The sequence below is a fragment of the Argopecten irradians genome, chromosome 6 (assembly GCF_041381155.1).
Source record: "Argopecten irradians isolate NY chromosome 6, Ai_NY, whole genome shotgun sequence".
NCBI classification, from domain to species: domain Eukaryota; kingdom Metazoa; phylum Mollusca; class Bivalvia; order Pectinida; family Pectinidae; genus Argopecten; species Argopecten irradians.
This window is the reverse complement of record NC_091139.1, coordinates 32,744,556-32,761,061: the sequence shown is the minus strand read 5'-3', so window position 1 is coordinate 32,761,061 and position 16,506 is coordinate 32,744,556. Positions and strand designations below refer to the sequence as shown.

Sequence of the window (16,506 nt, the reverse complement as noted above, 5' to 3'; positions counted from 1 at the left end):
TTTTTTGTGTTGATTAGACATACAAATGTATACACGATTAAACTGTTCAAATAATGATTGTCGTTTATGCTGTGTCGGCGGTGTAGCATCTTTAATATGATAATGGACTTCTACAATGTTTACATATGTATTTATTTTTACTATTTAATTGTGTAGATATATGGATAGAGTAACAAAACACAACTTTCTGATTTATATTTTAATGTAAATTGTATATCATTTTTATGTACAAACTAAATTTTACACAATGCAATAGATTAGTAAAATGACGAGATATACATATACATGTTCTGATGTAAATACTGCTCCATCATAAACGGACACAAGCAGTACTTGTACATGTTATTGTATGTATAATGTAATGAAAGCTATGGAACGTTGAGGTCTTGATGGCATTTCTAGACTGAACAGTTAGCTCCCCAATTTAAATTTAATTTATTATATGTAACCCTGGTCAATACTAGCCGCAATATATCGCTCGGTTAGAGAGAACTTCTCTTTAGCTCGATCGGTTGAGCGTCAGACTAGTAATCCGGAGGTCCCGAGTTCGATCCCTGGCAGAGACAGGGATTAACTTTGTTGTAAATCATGCACCCTGTTACATAAACAAAAAAATAGGTTGATTTTAAAAAATATTAGAGACTGTGTCTAGTCTTTCAGTATTAGGTTAATATCTAGAAAATCATAAAAATATGCCATATCATAAATATTTAATATATAATATAAAAATACAAATATATATTTATATTATAAATACAAATAACTTATTTTACAACGCAAATTGAATAATGCACTTCATACATATGTAAGAACCGAAAAAAATCATTCCGAGTATGATTTATACCTAGTATATGTACATTGTATATGTAAAACAGTTTTTAATGGGGTATTTGTCATTAGACCTTGTTATTATTAAGAAAATCTAGTGATGTACATGTGATTTGAAGGAAATCTAGCCATAACGGTTTTTATCACTTGTACATATATAGTCCCAATATATGTTCAACATTTACTATACATGCATTTAACGCAGGTATCGATATACTGAACAAAGCAACACAAGATCCAGACCAGTTTACCATGAAGACCTACCGATATGTAATGTATATGTATATCTCATCTAAAAGTAAGGAATCATTTAAAGTTACATTTGGTCAATCATTGGTCGTTTGGGTCGGATAAACTCGTTAGATACAGACGGTACAACATTTAATATCGTCATGGTGTCCATATACCACAAGTCTGTACAGAATAGCACTACTTATTATCAAATACATAAATTACACCAACGAGTGACAACAATCACTTGTTTCCATCAGAAATATTCTGTCTTGGGTTGACGATAATTCACGTATCCACATATCTGTAAAGATACAAGTTATTAAAATTAGGCATTTATTATACATCAACAACTACGTTATCAACAGATTAAATGCATGATTTGTTATTTGTTATACATTTTTATTGGAATCTCAAGATAGCTGTTTTCATTCATTTTATCTCATATTCACAGATCCTCCAGTATGACTTCTGTGATAATTTTCAGAAACGTAATAATCATATCCTGCAAACATGTTTGTATGCAACTGCTGTCTGTAATGTGACGGTTGATATCACTTCTGAAGTAGAAACACTATATAAAAAACGAATGTCTATAGTATTTATTGACCGTTTCCCCATACTAATCTATCAGAGTTTCACTTCGTCAGAAGCATAGGGATCTGAGAATCAGTTACAGTTTATGTAATTATGGACCCACCAGAGTACCCTAAGACTATTTTCAGACGTTTTACAGGTCTAGATCAAAAATCAATAAAATCATAATCTACATAGTACTATATACGTAAAGGCTGGAAAGGTCCCACACTCAAAATATCTACCCCGCCTCGCTTTAGCGGGAAAAAACCCCAAGAAAACAACAACACATTTCTAGCACATCTTTATATAAACGGTTACTACCGTTGGAAAGAGCGATAATTTTCCTTTTAGATGTGCTAGAAATGTGTGCGTTTTTCTATTTAGAAATGCGAGGCGGGGTAGTTATAGTCTGGGAGCTTTCCTTTGAGTATATATTACTATGTGGAGTATGATTTATACCGAAATCTTTAAAACGTCTAAAAATGGTTTTAGGGCACTCTGGTGTGTCCAAGATTTTATAAACTGTAACTGATTCTCAGATCCCCTTGGTCAGCAGTTCAGACGGAGTGAACGAAGGGAAGTAACTCTGATACATCTGTTTATCAGAATTATTTTCCCATAACATTACGATAGTCATTGACATACCCATGATGTTTCTTTTGCTGCTGCTGTTGTTGTTGCTGCTGTTTTTGCTGTGGATGCTGATAAGATGGATCTGCTACTGTAGTTCTATTGTACGCATTGTATGGAGGTCGGCTTTTCCTTCCCTTTCTAAACGGCATAAATACATATGTGAAAGATATATTAATAAATGCAACGTGAATCCTTTTTTCATGTATAGATGCTGTATTCAACGAACGTACTACCAGAATGCGGAATAACAAAGAATTGTTTGACATTTGTCCTAAAGTCCGATAGAGTTATTCAGAAGGTAGTAAAAGAAGGATATAAAGCTAATTTCGCCAACGCAAATTTTAAAGCATTTAGTATTCTAAGCATTTTATCGTCAGTAAACTGTTTGGTGCAACAAAATGTTTTCTGATAACTAAAAATATTTCTCGTAAATGTTCATTTTCTATGGTATACATTATGTCACGTTATAATTTGGTTTTGAAGGCTTTGACTTTCTCCTTTCAGCCTAGAGTATAGGAACGGCTTAAATCAGATACACGTATCATTAATGGTATCTTTATAATTTTACATGCTAGATTACCTCACACAGATGGCTATACACAGAACCAGGATAAGCAAAATAGCAAAAGACATCCCCATCACAATAATGATGAACTCGAACGTTATTCCTGCATGCTGAGCGGAGGTGTTCTCAGTGCCATCAGCTGTACAACGGAAACACATACGACACATTGACGTATAAAGCATTATATTGCATGTCACACAATATTGTACTTAATGTGCAATGATCCATCAAATGTAAGCAATGAAATTCAAAGAAAATATCATAATTTTTAAAAGAAACATTTCGCATTTAATTGAACTTCTACCCTCATTCGGTTTAAATTCAATTGCATAATTAAAGGTAAACGGAATGTCGAGACTAATTATCTTGGCGATTTTTTAGAATCTTGTAAGTAATTATTATAAAATATGAAGCATTCAGAACTTGTGTGAAAGGGCTTAAAATTTATAGCTTGTGTTCAAACATGATCGATGTTCTCCAATCGCTGGAACTGGAACCTGGAGAAGCTTTTGATTTCTTCGCAAAAAAAAAAAATCAATAAATATACAATATGCGGTGTAACTAACATTTGTTACACGATTTCCCTGTATATCCATGGACACAGCCTTCTTGGTTACAGACCCCCGTGATGTCGTCACATCCGGTGGTAGCGCAGTGACAAGTGCCCTCACAGTTATGTCCAAATCGTTGAGGCTCACAACCTACAATGTTATAACACAAATAAAGTTACGTTTAATATTAATCATAATTAAATTAATCATAATTATGTTAATAATATTAACATTTTAATACATCATATCACAATAAACAAATATGATTTCACAGTAAGCTCATTTCCATGCTTTTGACTTGGGAATTTAGACTGTTAATCTGTATAGAACATTTTAATGCAGAACATTTTTGGCGTTTTATTTCTTTTTTCTTTTTAATGTAAATGTGAATGTAATGGACATATTATTTCAGAAAACCAATATAAAGGAAATAGAAAAATTTAGAATGATTTTAATAAAGGTACCAAATCGTTATTTTCTTTTAGCTACCTATCTATACTTAATGCTTGCCTGGGCTAAATACAATAAATATGGATATATAGCTGAATATATATCTGTTCAAATAATAAAAATAAGAAAAAAAGAAAAAAAAAACCAATAGAAGTAAAAATAAATCAACTTTTATTCTTTGCTTTAAACTGGTGTCTTGCCGTTTCATCAACTACCCGTCCCTGCAAAATATTTGTAAATTCAAATATTCTACGACGAGATTAGTCCCTAATCCACGACGTACGACGTCGACTTGGCCGGTAAACCGACGACGGTTGAAAAATAATGCCATAGCAATAGATTTTAGTATTTAATCGCTGTGCATGTACATGCATAATACTGTGAAATCTGCTTTATTAAAATTGATGTTACAGTTCTATGTACCCAATAAACGCAATATTAAAGTCTATTCTAAATTCAATCGTGAGTTATCGAACCTGTTCCATAGTTGATTAGAGTTATATCCCCCTTCCTATTGTCATGTGGAAGTTGATGCGTGGCAACAGCGCGGATTTTCTGTGTAGATCTACTACGATATTTTATTTGTTTGCGAAAATATTTTGTTGAATTGACAAATTGATTGACTGTTTTATATCAACAAAAAAGGTAAGTATCATTTTATTTTTCTAAGCTTGCAGTTATTTTTTATCAGGAACAACAAATGAGTCCAAATTTTATGACGATACATATTGTAGGAATAACCATCAGATCACGTCCATTTTGATAGGGGACAGGATTTCCATTTACAGGCATACGAACCATATTTTATTTCAGCAGTACTGTAGCTTAACAACATCATTTTAAAGCTTTTAACTATCTAAGCGGTTCAGTATTTTTTTGTGGTTTCTCCGATTTGTTTTCTGAAGACAATTGTTAAAATTTTCTTACGTGTCCTTGAATCCAGATTTTTTTTAACATTCCACCAAAAGGAGTCCTTTAATTTTTAATTTCATGATTTATTTACTCGTCAACAGTGCATAGACCTACATGTATATTTATGTATATTAAATAGAGAGCTTTGAATCATGCCCCGTCCAGCCCTGTGTTTCAGCAAGTTTGAGGCATACTGAATGAGGTCATTGGCTAAATATATATTGTATTTTGTAGTCAGTCACTAAATGTCATAACCTCACCTAGTAGGGCCAGGTGAGCTTTTATCATGTCGCGGACTCGCGGTATCCGTCATCGGTCGCACGTCCGTCCGTCAATATTTCCGTTAAATCGCGAATAGTCATAGGGTATGTATGGATTGAATCATTGTGACCATTTTACCAGAAACATTCATTGGCGAAAGGAAACAGAATAAGTTACGTATAAAGACATCCTGTGGCAGGGACCAATATGGGCAAACAGGGGTAAATCTTTTAAATGGCTACTTTTCATAGAGTTCTTCACGGAATGTACATGTAACTAAATATGGTGGAAACATCCTTGGGGGAAGAAGAACAGAACTTGTATAGATATTGACTCTGGCCCCTTGAGGCAGGATGGCTGGGGCCCTATAGGGAAATTTGAGGTCGATCTTAAAAATCGCTGAGAAAAAATAACCTGTATTATTTGGTTGATAATCCATACACCCCATCTGTGCCCCTTGTTTAAATAAAACTTTAGTGACGTACATGTAACCTGGTGTCATTAGCATTTTGTACTTTACAGTTGCATATTTTAAACAGAAAAAGTAAAACATATCAAGCCATATCATTTACAATAATACAATGGATAAACTGTTTGTCATATAATGGAGGAGGCTGAAGGCAGTCTTTAAAAAAGAACAGTTTAGCAATACAGGGAAAAGATGGATTTATTTATACAGGTTTGATATTCGTTTAGTTTTAGTAAGATGTTCATATGCCAAAGGAAATAAAATAAATTCTCTATTTAAGAAATGGTATATCCATATATGTATCGGTGACTAATTATATTTTTACAGTTTACTATGGATTGCGGTGTCGATGATGACCCTGCTCCGGGTTCAGAAGACCAAGTGTTTGGTTTCCTGAATCGCCTAGTGGACCAATCGATAAGCGACCTAATTGAAGAAGATGAAACTTTAGGCGAGTTTGAAGACGTACAAACGCCTCTGCCAGATTTTGACAATAAGGATAAGAAAGCATACAAGGAAAAATTTTCATCTTCAAAGTCCATGCCTTGTTTAAAAAAGGAAATGGATGATATACAAAAACCTCAGATGTCAAGAGCAAGCTCCCAACCCATTGTAAACAAGAAGCTCCCAGATGTGGATTTCGAGGATTTGGATTTAAGGCGGTTCCTATTGACTAAGCGGTACAGGAAGGCAATGGTTGAACAATACATTAACCACGTCCCTATTGTTAGGGAGGAACCCGGTGGACTAAGAAGAGTACCAATAACAGACCTCAGATATGATCCCACAGAAAGCGATACAGCTATAGACACAACAGCATATGCCATTGGCAGTGAGAGCATTTCAAACCAGACACCTGGTCAGTCTAATGCTGTGAGCACTAAAGAAAATGCGTCTATTACAAAGGGAAATGCTAGTATGGGTGAAGAAACATTGGATAGTCATATCAACGACTTTGTTGACACATCCTTAATGGCAATAGCTGACGAAACCGCTGCAATGATTTTGATGCAAGACAAAGAAAACGAAATGTACAATCAGCCTCCTACCAAGAAAGACATTGAGAACGACCTACGCCAACCTGAAAGAATATCAGAATATCATGAATACCAGAGGACTGGAACACTCGACATTGTAAACGAGGCAGAGAAAGAGTTCCTCAAAGATGAAAATGGTTGTCATATTCAGCATGCATCAAAAGACATTGTCGAGAAAGATAACAACAACGTATGTTTGAGTAAGGAATGTAACTACTGCTTGATCATTATGATTAGCATATCTAATTTGTCATTAGGTCAATCAAGATTTCAACTGTAGGAAAGTAAAGATGTTATGTTTAACTGGAAAATTACTAAATCAAGAATAGCTCTCCTGTTTCTTCCAGAAAGAATGGTAATTATAGTCGAAGCAGAGTTAGGCTCTTAACTTGCTTCGAAATGAAAATTCCAATAGTAATCTTCATACAATGTATTTGAATTTAAAGATTAAACAAAAATAATGGGTGTCTGAATTAACAGAAAGAACTAAGAAAATCCTAAACGATCCGAAAGCCAACATGTTTATTTTTGTAAACAAAAGCAACATAAAAATGTATTTGGTTTTATTGTTGTAAAGTTCTATCTGATATCATTTACAGACCTGGACGAGACTGCTGTCACTGCGAAATCATCATATCGAAATCTCTTCGGATTTTTATTTAATGTAAGCATTTCATATCATTTTGTTTAAAAAGTCAGTTGTTTATATTTAGGTAGAATTCACATTTTAACTCTTTTACGAAGTGCATTTGGATTTATATTGAATGTAAATATTTCAAATAATTGTTTATTTATTTTTCTATTTTTTTTTTATTAAACGAAACATTTTTTCATTAGATATCCAAATACGATGAAATTGAAAACTTCCATACAATTTAGATTCGACGTCAACATTGTTAGTATTTGTAGATGTAGTTGAAATTAAGCTATTTCAAAGAACATTTATAGTGATTTCTTAATAACTCTGATACAGCAGTTGTTGAAAGTCGATACTTGTAAACATGCCTTCATTTGAAACTGGTCGCCATAGAAGTTACGATTATTGGCGAACGGAAGTCGAAAAGTTCATGCCCGTGCTCGGAAGAGCTCGGACAGACGTTTCGTAGCTACGGTAGTCACAGGACGTTCTCGGCAATGACGTTACAATGTCGGCCAACTTCGGCTTGTTTGACTAAATGGACCCACCTAGCGATGTTCAATGTTTATTTGATTTTATCGAAAGTTTTCGAATCATTATCGCTCATCTGGACTTCGATTTAGTCATGTCTCTGCATGATTTACATTTACAGATTTTTTCCCCTTCATAATTCTTCTAAATTAAAAAAAATGAAGACAGATACGGATATTTGGATCTAACAGTTACTTCAGACATATTTGGTGATGTTACCTTTAATTCAGCAATCCTATCGAATATTATACATTTATTTTTTTGTATTTTTGCATATTAAGAGAAGATCTAGAGGTTCACTGAAATTCAGGTTCCCTTTTCCTGGGCTGTTATGTTGTACAACTCAAGGTAATTACTAATTATAATGTTATACATAAACTTTGATACATAAATGTTATACATTTGTAATTGTGTTGTATACAGCAATAAATGTATATCATAATGTACGTAGAAAATGTATTTTTTAGACCGAATTACAGTATTAAATCTATACACGTACTTATGTACATAGATTATATATGGCCAGTCCGTATTACACCGAATCCTCCAGAAAAGTAGATCTAATGATTCTGGTATCAAGTAAATCAAATTTGAAGTAATTGCAAATATGTATTTAACTCGAAGACATTTTCTTTACTTGTGGAATGTAATTTTGATTAATATAATTTTGGTAATAACGCTTCTTCTCCTTACCCCAACGACCAGTTCGCTTCATAAGTTTGTTAATTTCAGTTGATAGAGATGGCAATGTCAATGGCAACAAGAAACCCGGTTTTCTAAGGAGTATAGTCTCATGTCTAAGAAAGCGAGGGGCCCAGGTAGTCCCTGTTAATGATACGTGAAGGGTTCCACACAGTACAGTCTTCTAATCAATTACCATCAATTGTTCAAACTTGTTCAAAGGAGGTCAGTGCAATTTCAGTAATTTTAATATTATCCGAAGATGAAATGGTAATCTATCTGGTGATATTGATTTAGAACATGTTGGCAAGGACATTATATCAGACATATGATGTTATCCGTGATCTTGCAACTTTGCTCTAATACAAACGGGTAGCTTGGCATATTATGAGATTTTGTTATTTACTTTATTTTCATTGTTATCAATTTAAGATTTGTTACAAATATATTTTTTTTTTGTATGACGGTTACGGCTTTGGAAGCATGGTAACTTGATATCAATACTATGGTTACAGTTTTACATTTATTGAACACTTTGATACTAAGCCTGCTTTATACTGTACATTTTTATAACCTAGCGTTTTCAGCCAATTTGATAGATAATTTTACTCAGTCTATATCACCATGGTGCCAAAATGTTGACTTGGAATACAAGCATGGGTGGATCATGTATCAATAGTGGCCTAGTTTTTGTGACAAATCTCTTCAACTGAAAATGGGTATAGATTAATTTAAAGCTCAGTTTCATAACTATAAATCATATTTTTTCGCAATAAAGGTCGATTCATTTGGTTTGGGTTTTTTCGCCATACGTTTACATACGTTGTGTATTTCTCCCACCACTTGTTACATGATTAAAAATCTACATTTGCATGTAATTTGTGAATAGAGTTGTTCCTTTTTTTTCTTCAGCAGATTCTGTGTACCAGTAAGTAGCAGCTACCATTAGAAATATTGATTTGTACTATAAAATTATACTTCAAATTACTATATCAGGATGTACTAGACACTTAATACCAATGTTGTAGAATTATTCACTTATGTTTAATATTTTGATACTATTTTATTTAAATAATGATGAATATGTATGATGCCAATGACGAAAACATTGACCTGATCAGAAATACAAATCGGATGAATTATGCGTTAGTGTTGAATTTATTTTGTTTTTGAGATGAAAATGGATATAACCTTGTTTAAAATTAAGTTCGCGCTTCGGGCAGGTCAACTTTAATTCCAATTCATCAACAAAAGAACATTTATGTTCTTACTTAGTAAATTACATGTGCTACGTCATACAGTATGCAGTCGAAATAAATCAGGTTTCTCAGTTTTATAAATTTTTTGTAGGACATTCTGAACTTCTGAAATTCTTCATCGAAAAATATTATCACTTATAAATTCATGGTTAAGGAAAGATCTGAAGTTGAAAGAACCTTTGCCGTAGGTAATTTCAAGTTACAGAATTTCCTGTCACTATTGATAAAATGAGCGATGGATCATGAGCTCTGCTACCCTAGTTACATGTACTCTATAAAATGGGCATATGCTATTCTTTTCCTGAAATACTGATTTTAAAACCTTCTTCGAAACGGATCAAATGAAAACGTTGGATTTATTCTTAATCAGATGTTTTACCAAATAACCTAATTTATTATATAAAGTCAAAATGAAGAAAACTACTGAGTTTATGCAATCAATCCTTATTAAAGAATTACCATCACTGCATGTTTGTCCAGAGTAACCCATTTCACATCCGGGTATGTTACATATTCCAGTCACGTGATGGCAACCTGCCGTCTGACAGTGACATTCAAATTTGCAGTTTTCTCCGAAATATCCTCTGTTGCAAGCTGTAAAAAGCAATGATATAGCCGGTTTTCTCATTAAGCCGACAAATAATAACAATGATCAATAAATTATTTTTATTGTTTATCTAGAGATATAATTAAACAATATGCAAACAAACACCAGATGTGCCGAAAGAGCATTTTTTTCTTGTAGACTAAGTCCATTTCAAATAATTTGTCAACTCAATTAAACTTTTTTTCATATTTAATTACTATTAAATACATGTATGGTCAAGTGCCCTAAATTCGTCAGGGACCTGTTTTCGTCATGTTTACAATTTTGCTTATATCTCTAGTATCGCGAGATTTCATAAAGAGTGTCGTCTGTAAAAGCAGATTTAGTCAAGGAAGATTTGTGTTGCACAAAAAGGAGTGTGTGTTATAAACAAGTGATTTTATAAAAAACGATATAGCAATATAATACAAGACGAAGGCATTTTCTTAAGTCCATTTTAAATGACACTTTAAAACCCTACCGTCAGCGTTTGACTGTCCATGTGCACTTATCAGCAGTATGTCAACAAAGAACCGGAAGTCACGTGTCTGATCATGTGATTCATAGCCCAGATTTTGACTATTCAACTTACCCGAAATTTTTGGTGCGGTACTGTTTAAAACATAACGTTATTCTATGTAAACCGAAGTGTTCGCCACTTTCCATGGCCATCTTAAAATCGATGTAACAACAAGAAATTTTCAGCTCTAAACACGATTTCACAAGTGCCTACTGCTCAACATTTATTTGGAATGACTTCAATTTTCGTAACACGCCAAACAGCCCCCCGACGAATATAGGTCACTATATATGTGTTGGCCATCACCCGGTGACCGGCGGATAGAAATCTTCCGTATTGTGATAGATGAAAAAAGAATTGATAGACAACTTGTTGTACAAATAGAAAAAAAATATTATATATTTGTGTTGATAAAACGTACATTTTATTTCTTCCTGGTTTGTTGATAACCGAGGGGATTTGATTACCCTGACGAATATTGGTCCTTCAAGGGTACTTGATTTGTCTTCTCGAAAAATCACAAACTGTTCAAAGTTATCGTTTTCTTAATAATATATACATTGCCGTGCCAAAAGTATTCGGTCACAATCGTGTTCACGTTGTGTCAATAACATCACTGAAAATGGCCTTGGCATTCGTTGTAAACATCACTGATGATGACGTGCGTTATTTTTAGGTTTGCCTATGACGTCATGTTACGTCACACAATAGTTTTGTTGTCGTCTGCTTTCTGTTTTTTCCCGTGGATGTGTATTGCAAAAATGGGCCGAAAAGGGAAAGAACTGTCAATAGGCGTTAAAAATATGATCGTAGGGATGTTTAGGAGTGGATATTCATGACGAAAGATAGGTATGATGTTAAAAATACCCAAGTCTGCAGTTATTGACATTGTAAACAAATTTTGTACTTGAGGTTCAGTGGAAAACAGGCCGAGAAGCGGACGACCAAAGTTAGTGAATTTGCGGGATTATCGTTCTTTAGAGAGGATTGTTAAAACAAAAGGAGGGATTTCCTTAATGATATTACCGTTGAAGATGCTCCAACGCTGACAAATGGTATTTTTTTTCACTATCAAAAACAGGAGCAGACGATTTAGTATTTTTCTTTAATTACAAAAGTTACTTACTTTACACCATTACCACCATTGAAAAGTTTGAGCTTCTAATTTTACTTCAAGTTAAAAATATGAAAAATAATTAATTGCATCCCGAAAAAAATCCGTGTCACTATATCCTTTATGGAAGGAGGCACTGATTGCGCATGTACCAATGCCGAAATAAATTATTTTATATTATTTTTGTGTTAATTAGACATATATATACACGATCAAACACCAATTATTGTTCAACTGATGAATATTATTTATGATTTGTCGGCGGTGGAGCATCTTTAAATACAATGAGCAAAGGAATGTTCTGACATCTAAAAGAACGCTTCAGCGACATCTAAACCAACATGGGTATACTAGGTGTGTTTTTAGGAAGAAACTTGTCGTGAAGCAGATTAACCGAACTAAGAGACTTGTTTGATGTAGAGAAAAGCGGAGATGGACACTAAATATTTTGAAGCGAGTTATTTTCTCTGATGAAAGCAAAATAATTATTGGACAGGACCACAGGGTTTATATATGGAGAAAGAGAGATGAAGGATGGCGACCGGATCTTGTGCAGCTGAGTGATACACAAAACAAACTCGAGGTTATGACTTGGGGTGCGTTTGTTGGAACGGTTTGTTTGTTTGTTTGTTTGTTTGATTAATTAACGTCCTATTAACAGCTATGGTCATGTAAGGACGGCCTCTCATGTATGCGGTGTGTTGCGTGAATGTTGTGCGAGGTGCGTGTTTTGAGAGACTGCGGTATATTCATGTTGTGTCTTCTTGTAAAGTGGAACTTTTGCCCTTTTATAGTGCTATATCACTGAAGCATGCCGCCGAAGACACCAAGCAACACATCCCACCCGGTCACATTATACTGACAACAGTCGAACCACTCCCTGTAGGCTGAGCGTTAAGCAGGAGCAGAAACTACCACTTTTATAGACTTTGGTGTGTCTCGGCCAGGGGACAGGACCCAGAGCCTTTCTCACAGGGGCGAACGCTCAACCCAAGGCCAAAAGTGAGGCGGTGCCAAGGGAAGCATTAGGAAAGATTAAAGTCAGTTAGGAAGAAGAGAAAAGATAAGATCCTAAATTTAGTCGCCTTTTACGATCATGCAATAGGGGCAGCAGGTACAATTCTAACGCCCTACCTGCAGGGCTTGTTGGAACGGTGTGGGGACATTAGCTCGAGTGGAAGGAAATATTAATGATGCTAAGTATCAGGAGGTTTTGGAGGAAAATCTTTGGCCAGTTCTTGCCCGACATTTTCCTGCTGGTGGCTATTTTTCCAAGACGACAATGTCCCGGGCCAGTTCACCGTGCGAGGTCCACTCAAGACTACATCGCCCAGAACAGAATTAATGGAATGAGTTGTCCCGCTCAATCACCAGATTTAAACATAATTGAAAATATTTGGTTATTAATAAAAAGAAAATTCCAGTCTCGAGTTGCAGCTGTGAAATCGGCAAATGACTTGTTCTCCGAGATTCAGAGGATTTGGACGGAGATCGCACCTTGCTACATTCGAAGCTTGTACAACACGATCCCTAAAAGAATTTTAAACGTAATTAGATTGAAAGGACATCTTACAAAATACTGAAGGTAAGTGTGTAATACCGTTGCAATCGACTGTGTAGTATATTAGTAAAATTAATTTCGAGTTCGTTTCGTTTTTACCGTCATGTAAACACGCCGCTATTGTGACGAATACTTTTGGAATACTAGACTACAAAAACATAGACATGATGTGAAAGGCAATGATAAAACCGCACATACCCATCTCGCATGCTGGACCGAAGTAACCTATTTCACATCCAGGTTTATTACACAGTCCAATGACGAGTTCACATCCAGGGGTCGAACAGTGACAGGTGTAATTACAGTCCGGTCCAAAGGAGTTATTGTCACACTCTTGAGATGCAAAGATTAATATTGACACAATGTACAAAAACAATGGTGGATTCGGTTATATATATTATCTGGGGATTTCTATGGGGTTTCCATGAGTACAAATGCAATGAAGTTATCGGTAGACACAAATTCTAAAGGAAGCGTTAAAATAGGAAATAATATTGGTTGGTGACATTAGTTTGCATATGCTAATGAACTGTTTCTTTCAGTTGTCTCAGAAAATTGATGATAAAGAACATGAGTTATACGGATTAACTACATGGGTTCATTACGTTAAGTATATTCAGTTGTTTTACAAATGCAGAAAATGCCCAAGGTCATTATAAAACATTTATAGAAGAAACTACAAAGTTCAGTGTCGCCAATCAAGCTATTCATATCAACTGTTTGAATGTAGAAGTTTACCCTGATTGCATGACGGTCCTTTGTAACCAGCTGTACATCCGGGTATGTCGCACACGCCGTTGTCAGGGTTACAGCCACCAGATTCGCAGTGGCAATTATTTTGACAGGTATTCTTACCAAATCTGTGTTCTTCACAGCCTGTCGTAAAATAAACCGTTTGACATGATATTTGTTCAATTTTTGCCCTATATCAGTGGTTGATTTTCCGATTTAATTATTAAAACTTATTTGACAGTATCATCCATTGTTTTGCTATAATGCTCTGATTTTCCACTATTCTCACCGGATGTTACTTTACATAGTCATGTGCAGCTTCATATTTCGTATATCGAGAAGCTGTTTGAACTTTTCAAACAAAGGAGTCATTATTACGATTTAAAGGTCATGACAAATAGAAACCTTTATGATCTTTGGTTCGCTTACTTTGACATTACAGTGACCTGGTGGAGTTACAAACTCAAACATGGTCGTATAACACCAAAACAAATTAAAGGATCATACTTCATCAATGATACTGTACAATCCAAGGTAAGAAATTATTCGTATGCTTGATAACTGAGAATGTACAGTCTAAAGAGGAAAGACGACCAAAACAGAAGGGAAGGTTGTAAAATGAATCTATTGGCGAAGTCCATTGGACTATTTGCAAGAATAGAGTAAGTGTTACTCTACTGGTCATTTATATTTATTTTAAGCAAAATGTACACCAACCTTTGCTTTCAAGCATATAGCAATGACTTACCAAAGACCCGGAATTCTACCAGTTCAACAAACGCCTCAGAGGAGACCACGCCTGCTGACGTCGATTTGTTGTTGAAAACTGTTACAAATCTACCTCTAAGTGCGCATGGGATGATGACAGGGTTCGGTATTGTATCAACTGTATCAAAGAGACAGGAAGTACCGAACCGGAAGTCGGGGACATTGGAGACAATGATGTGGAACCTCAACGGACGGTAGACTACAATTGAGAATAATAGTACAATGGATGAATTGAAAAATTCAATATTTTTAAAGTTACAATTTATACATGCACAAGATATAGTCATACAAAGAATACTTAGAACATGACCAATTGTATTTTAAATTCAAATTCAATCAAATCGAACAAAAACTTACACGCGACATCATATCTGTGTAACAATTCGATTTCCTGTATACTGGCTATAAATCCCAGATCAACCTGAAACCACGCCTCCTGTTGATCACGTCCCGTCAAAGAAAATGTGCTGATGTCATCATCAACCGCGTTTTGAGCTAGAAATTCATCATTCAGATAATTACTGCTTTGTGACGTCATTACAGAATTTCTCCGGGACAGATTCTCTACAAAGGAGAGAAAGTCATGAAGATTTAGTGATAGGCCTCTTCTATCATTTTATTATATATATTCTTATTTATTTTAGCTTTCAGTCAAATTACAGTGTTTTTGCAATGCTCATTTTGATTACTTTCGTTGATAATTGACCCGGGATAAGCTTACAACGTTGAATATGGACCTGTGAATGCTGTTGAAAATTGACAGCTTTGCAGGGTCAATTTTCAACGGAAGCTCTCTTGAAAATGACAGTGGAAAATTCTCTCGGTACCCTTTGCACACAGGGATCTGAGAATTAGTTACAGATTATATAATCATGGACCCACCAGTAGATACCATAGGGTACACAGTCGGAACAAAGTCGGTACCATAGAGTACAGAGTCGGTACCATAGGGTACACAATCGATACCATAGGGTACACAGTCGGTACCATAGAGTACACAGTCGATACCATAGAGTACACAGTCGATACCATAGTGTACAGAGTCGGTACCATAGGGTACACAGTCGGTACCATAGGGTACACTGTCGATACCATAGTGTACAGAGTATGTACCATAGGGTACACAGTCGGTACCAGAGGGTACACAGTCGATACCATAGAATACACAGTCGGTACCATAGGGTACACAGTCGATACCATAGAATACACAGTCGGTACCATAGGGTACACAGTCAGTACCATAGGGTACACAGTCGGTACCATAGGGTACACAGTCGGTACCATAGGGTACACAGTCAGTACCATAGGGTACACAGTCGGTACCATAGTGTACACAGTCGATACCATAGGGTACACAGTCGGTACCATAGGGTACACAGTCGGTACCATAGGGTACACAGTCGATACCATAGGGTACACAGTCGGTACCATAGGGTACACAGTCGGTACCATAGTGTACACAGTCGATACCATAGGGTACACAGTCGGTACCATAGGGTACACAGTCGGTACCATAGGGTACACAGTCGATACCATAGGGTACACAGTCGATACCATAGGGTACACAGTCGGTACCATAGAGTACACAGTCGATACCATAG

General features: G+C 35.4%; 2 protein-coding genes across 2 annotated transcripts; one reads left to right on the top strand and one right to left on the bottom strand.

Moving 5' to 3' along the window:
• Window positions 1–190: 190 nt before the first annotated feature.
• Window positions 191–15,465, bottom strand: LOC138326340 (multiple epidermal growth factor-like domains protein 10). Its single transcript, XM_069272459.1, has 9 exons — window positions 15,263–15,465; window positions 14,886–15,104; window positions 14,144–14,281; window positions 13,604–13,738; window positions 10,084–10,218; window positions 3,403–3,537; window positions 2,852–2,975; window positions 2,284–2,409; window positions 191–1,363 (listed from the first exon to the last, which is right to left on the bottom strand). Exons 1-9 carry the CDS (start codon window positions 15,441–15,443, stop codon window positions 1,348–1,350), a joined length of 1,209 nt encoding a protein of 402 aa, XP_069128560.1. The 5' UTR covers window positions 15,444–15,465; the 3' UTR covers window positions 191–1,347.
• Window positions 4,345–6,807, top strand: LOC138325668 (uncharacterized). Its single transcript, XM_069271482.1, has 2 exons — window positions 4,345–4,482; window positions 5,807–6,807. Exon 2 carries the CDS (start codon window positions 5,813–5,815, stop codon window positions 6,794–6,796), a length of 984 nt encoding a protein of 327 aa, XP_069127583.1. The 5' UTR covers window positions 4,345–4,482; window positions 5,807–5,812; the 3' UTR covers window positions 6,797–6,807.
• Window positions 15,466–16,506: the final 1,041 nt, after the last annotated feature.

Coding starts and splice junctions, on each gene's coding strand:
- LOC138325668 (XM_069271482.1), top strand. CDS start 5,813: ATGGATTGCGGTGTCGATGATGACCCTGCTCCGGGTTCAGAAGACCAA.
- LOC138326340 (XM_069272459.1), bottom strand. CDS start 15,443: ATGACGTCACAAAGCAGTAATTATCTGAATGATGAATTTCTAGCTCAA. Junction 15,105..15,262: donor ACACAGATATGATGTCGCGT/GTAAGTTTTTGT, acceptor TCTCAATTGTAG/TCTACCGTCCGTTGAGGTTC. Junction 2,976..3,402: donor AGGGAAATCGTGTAACAAAT/GTTAGTTACACC, acceptor TCCGTTGTACAG/CTGATGGCACTGAGAACACC.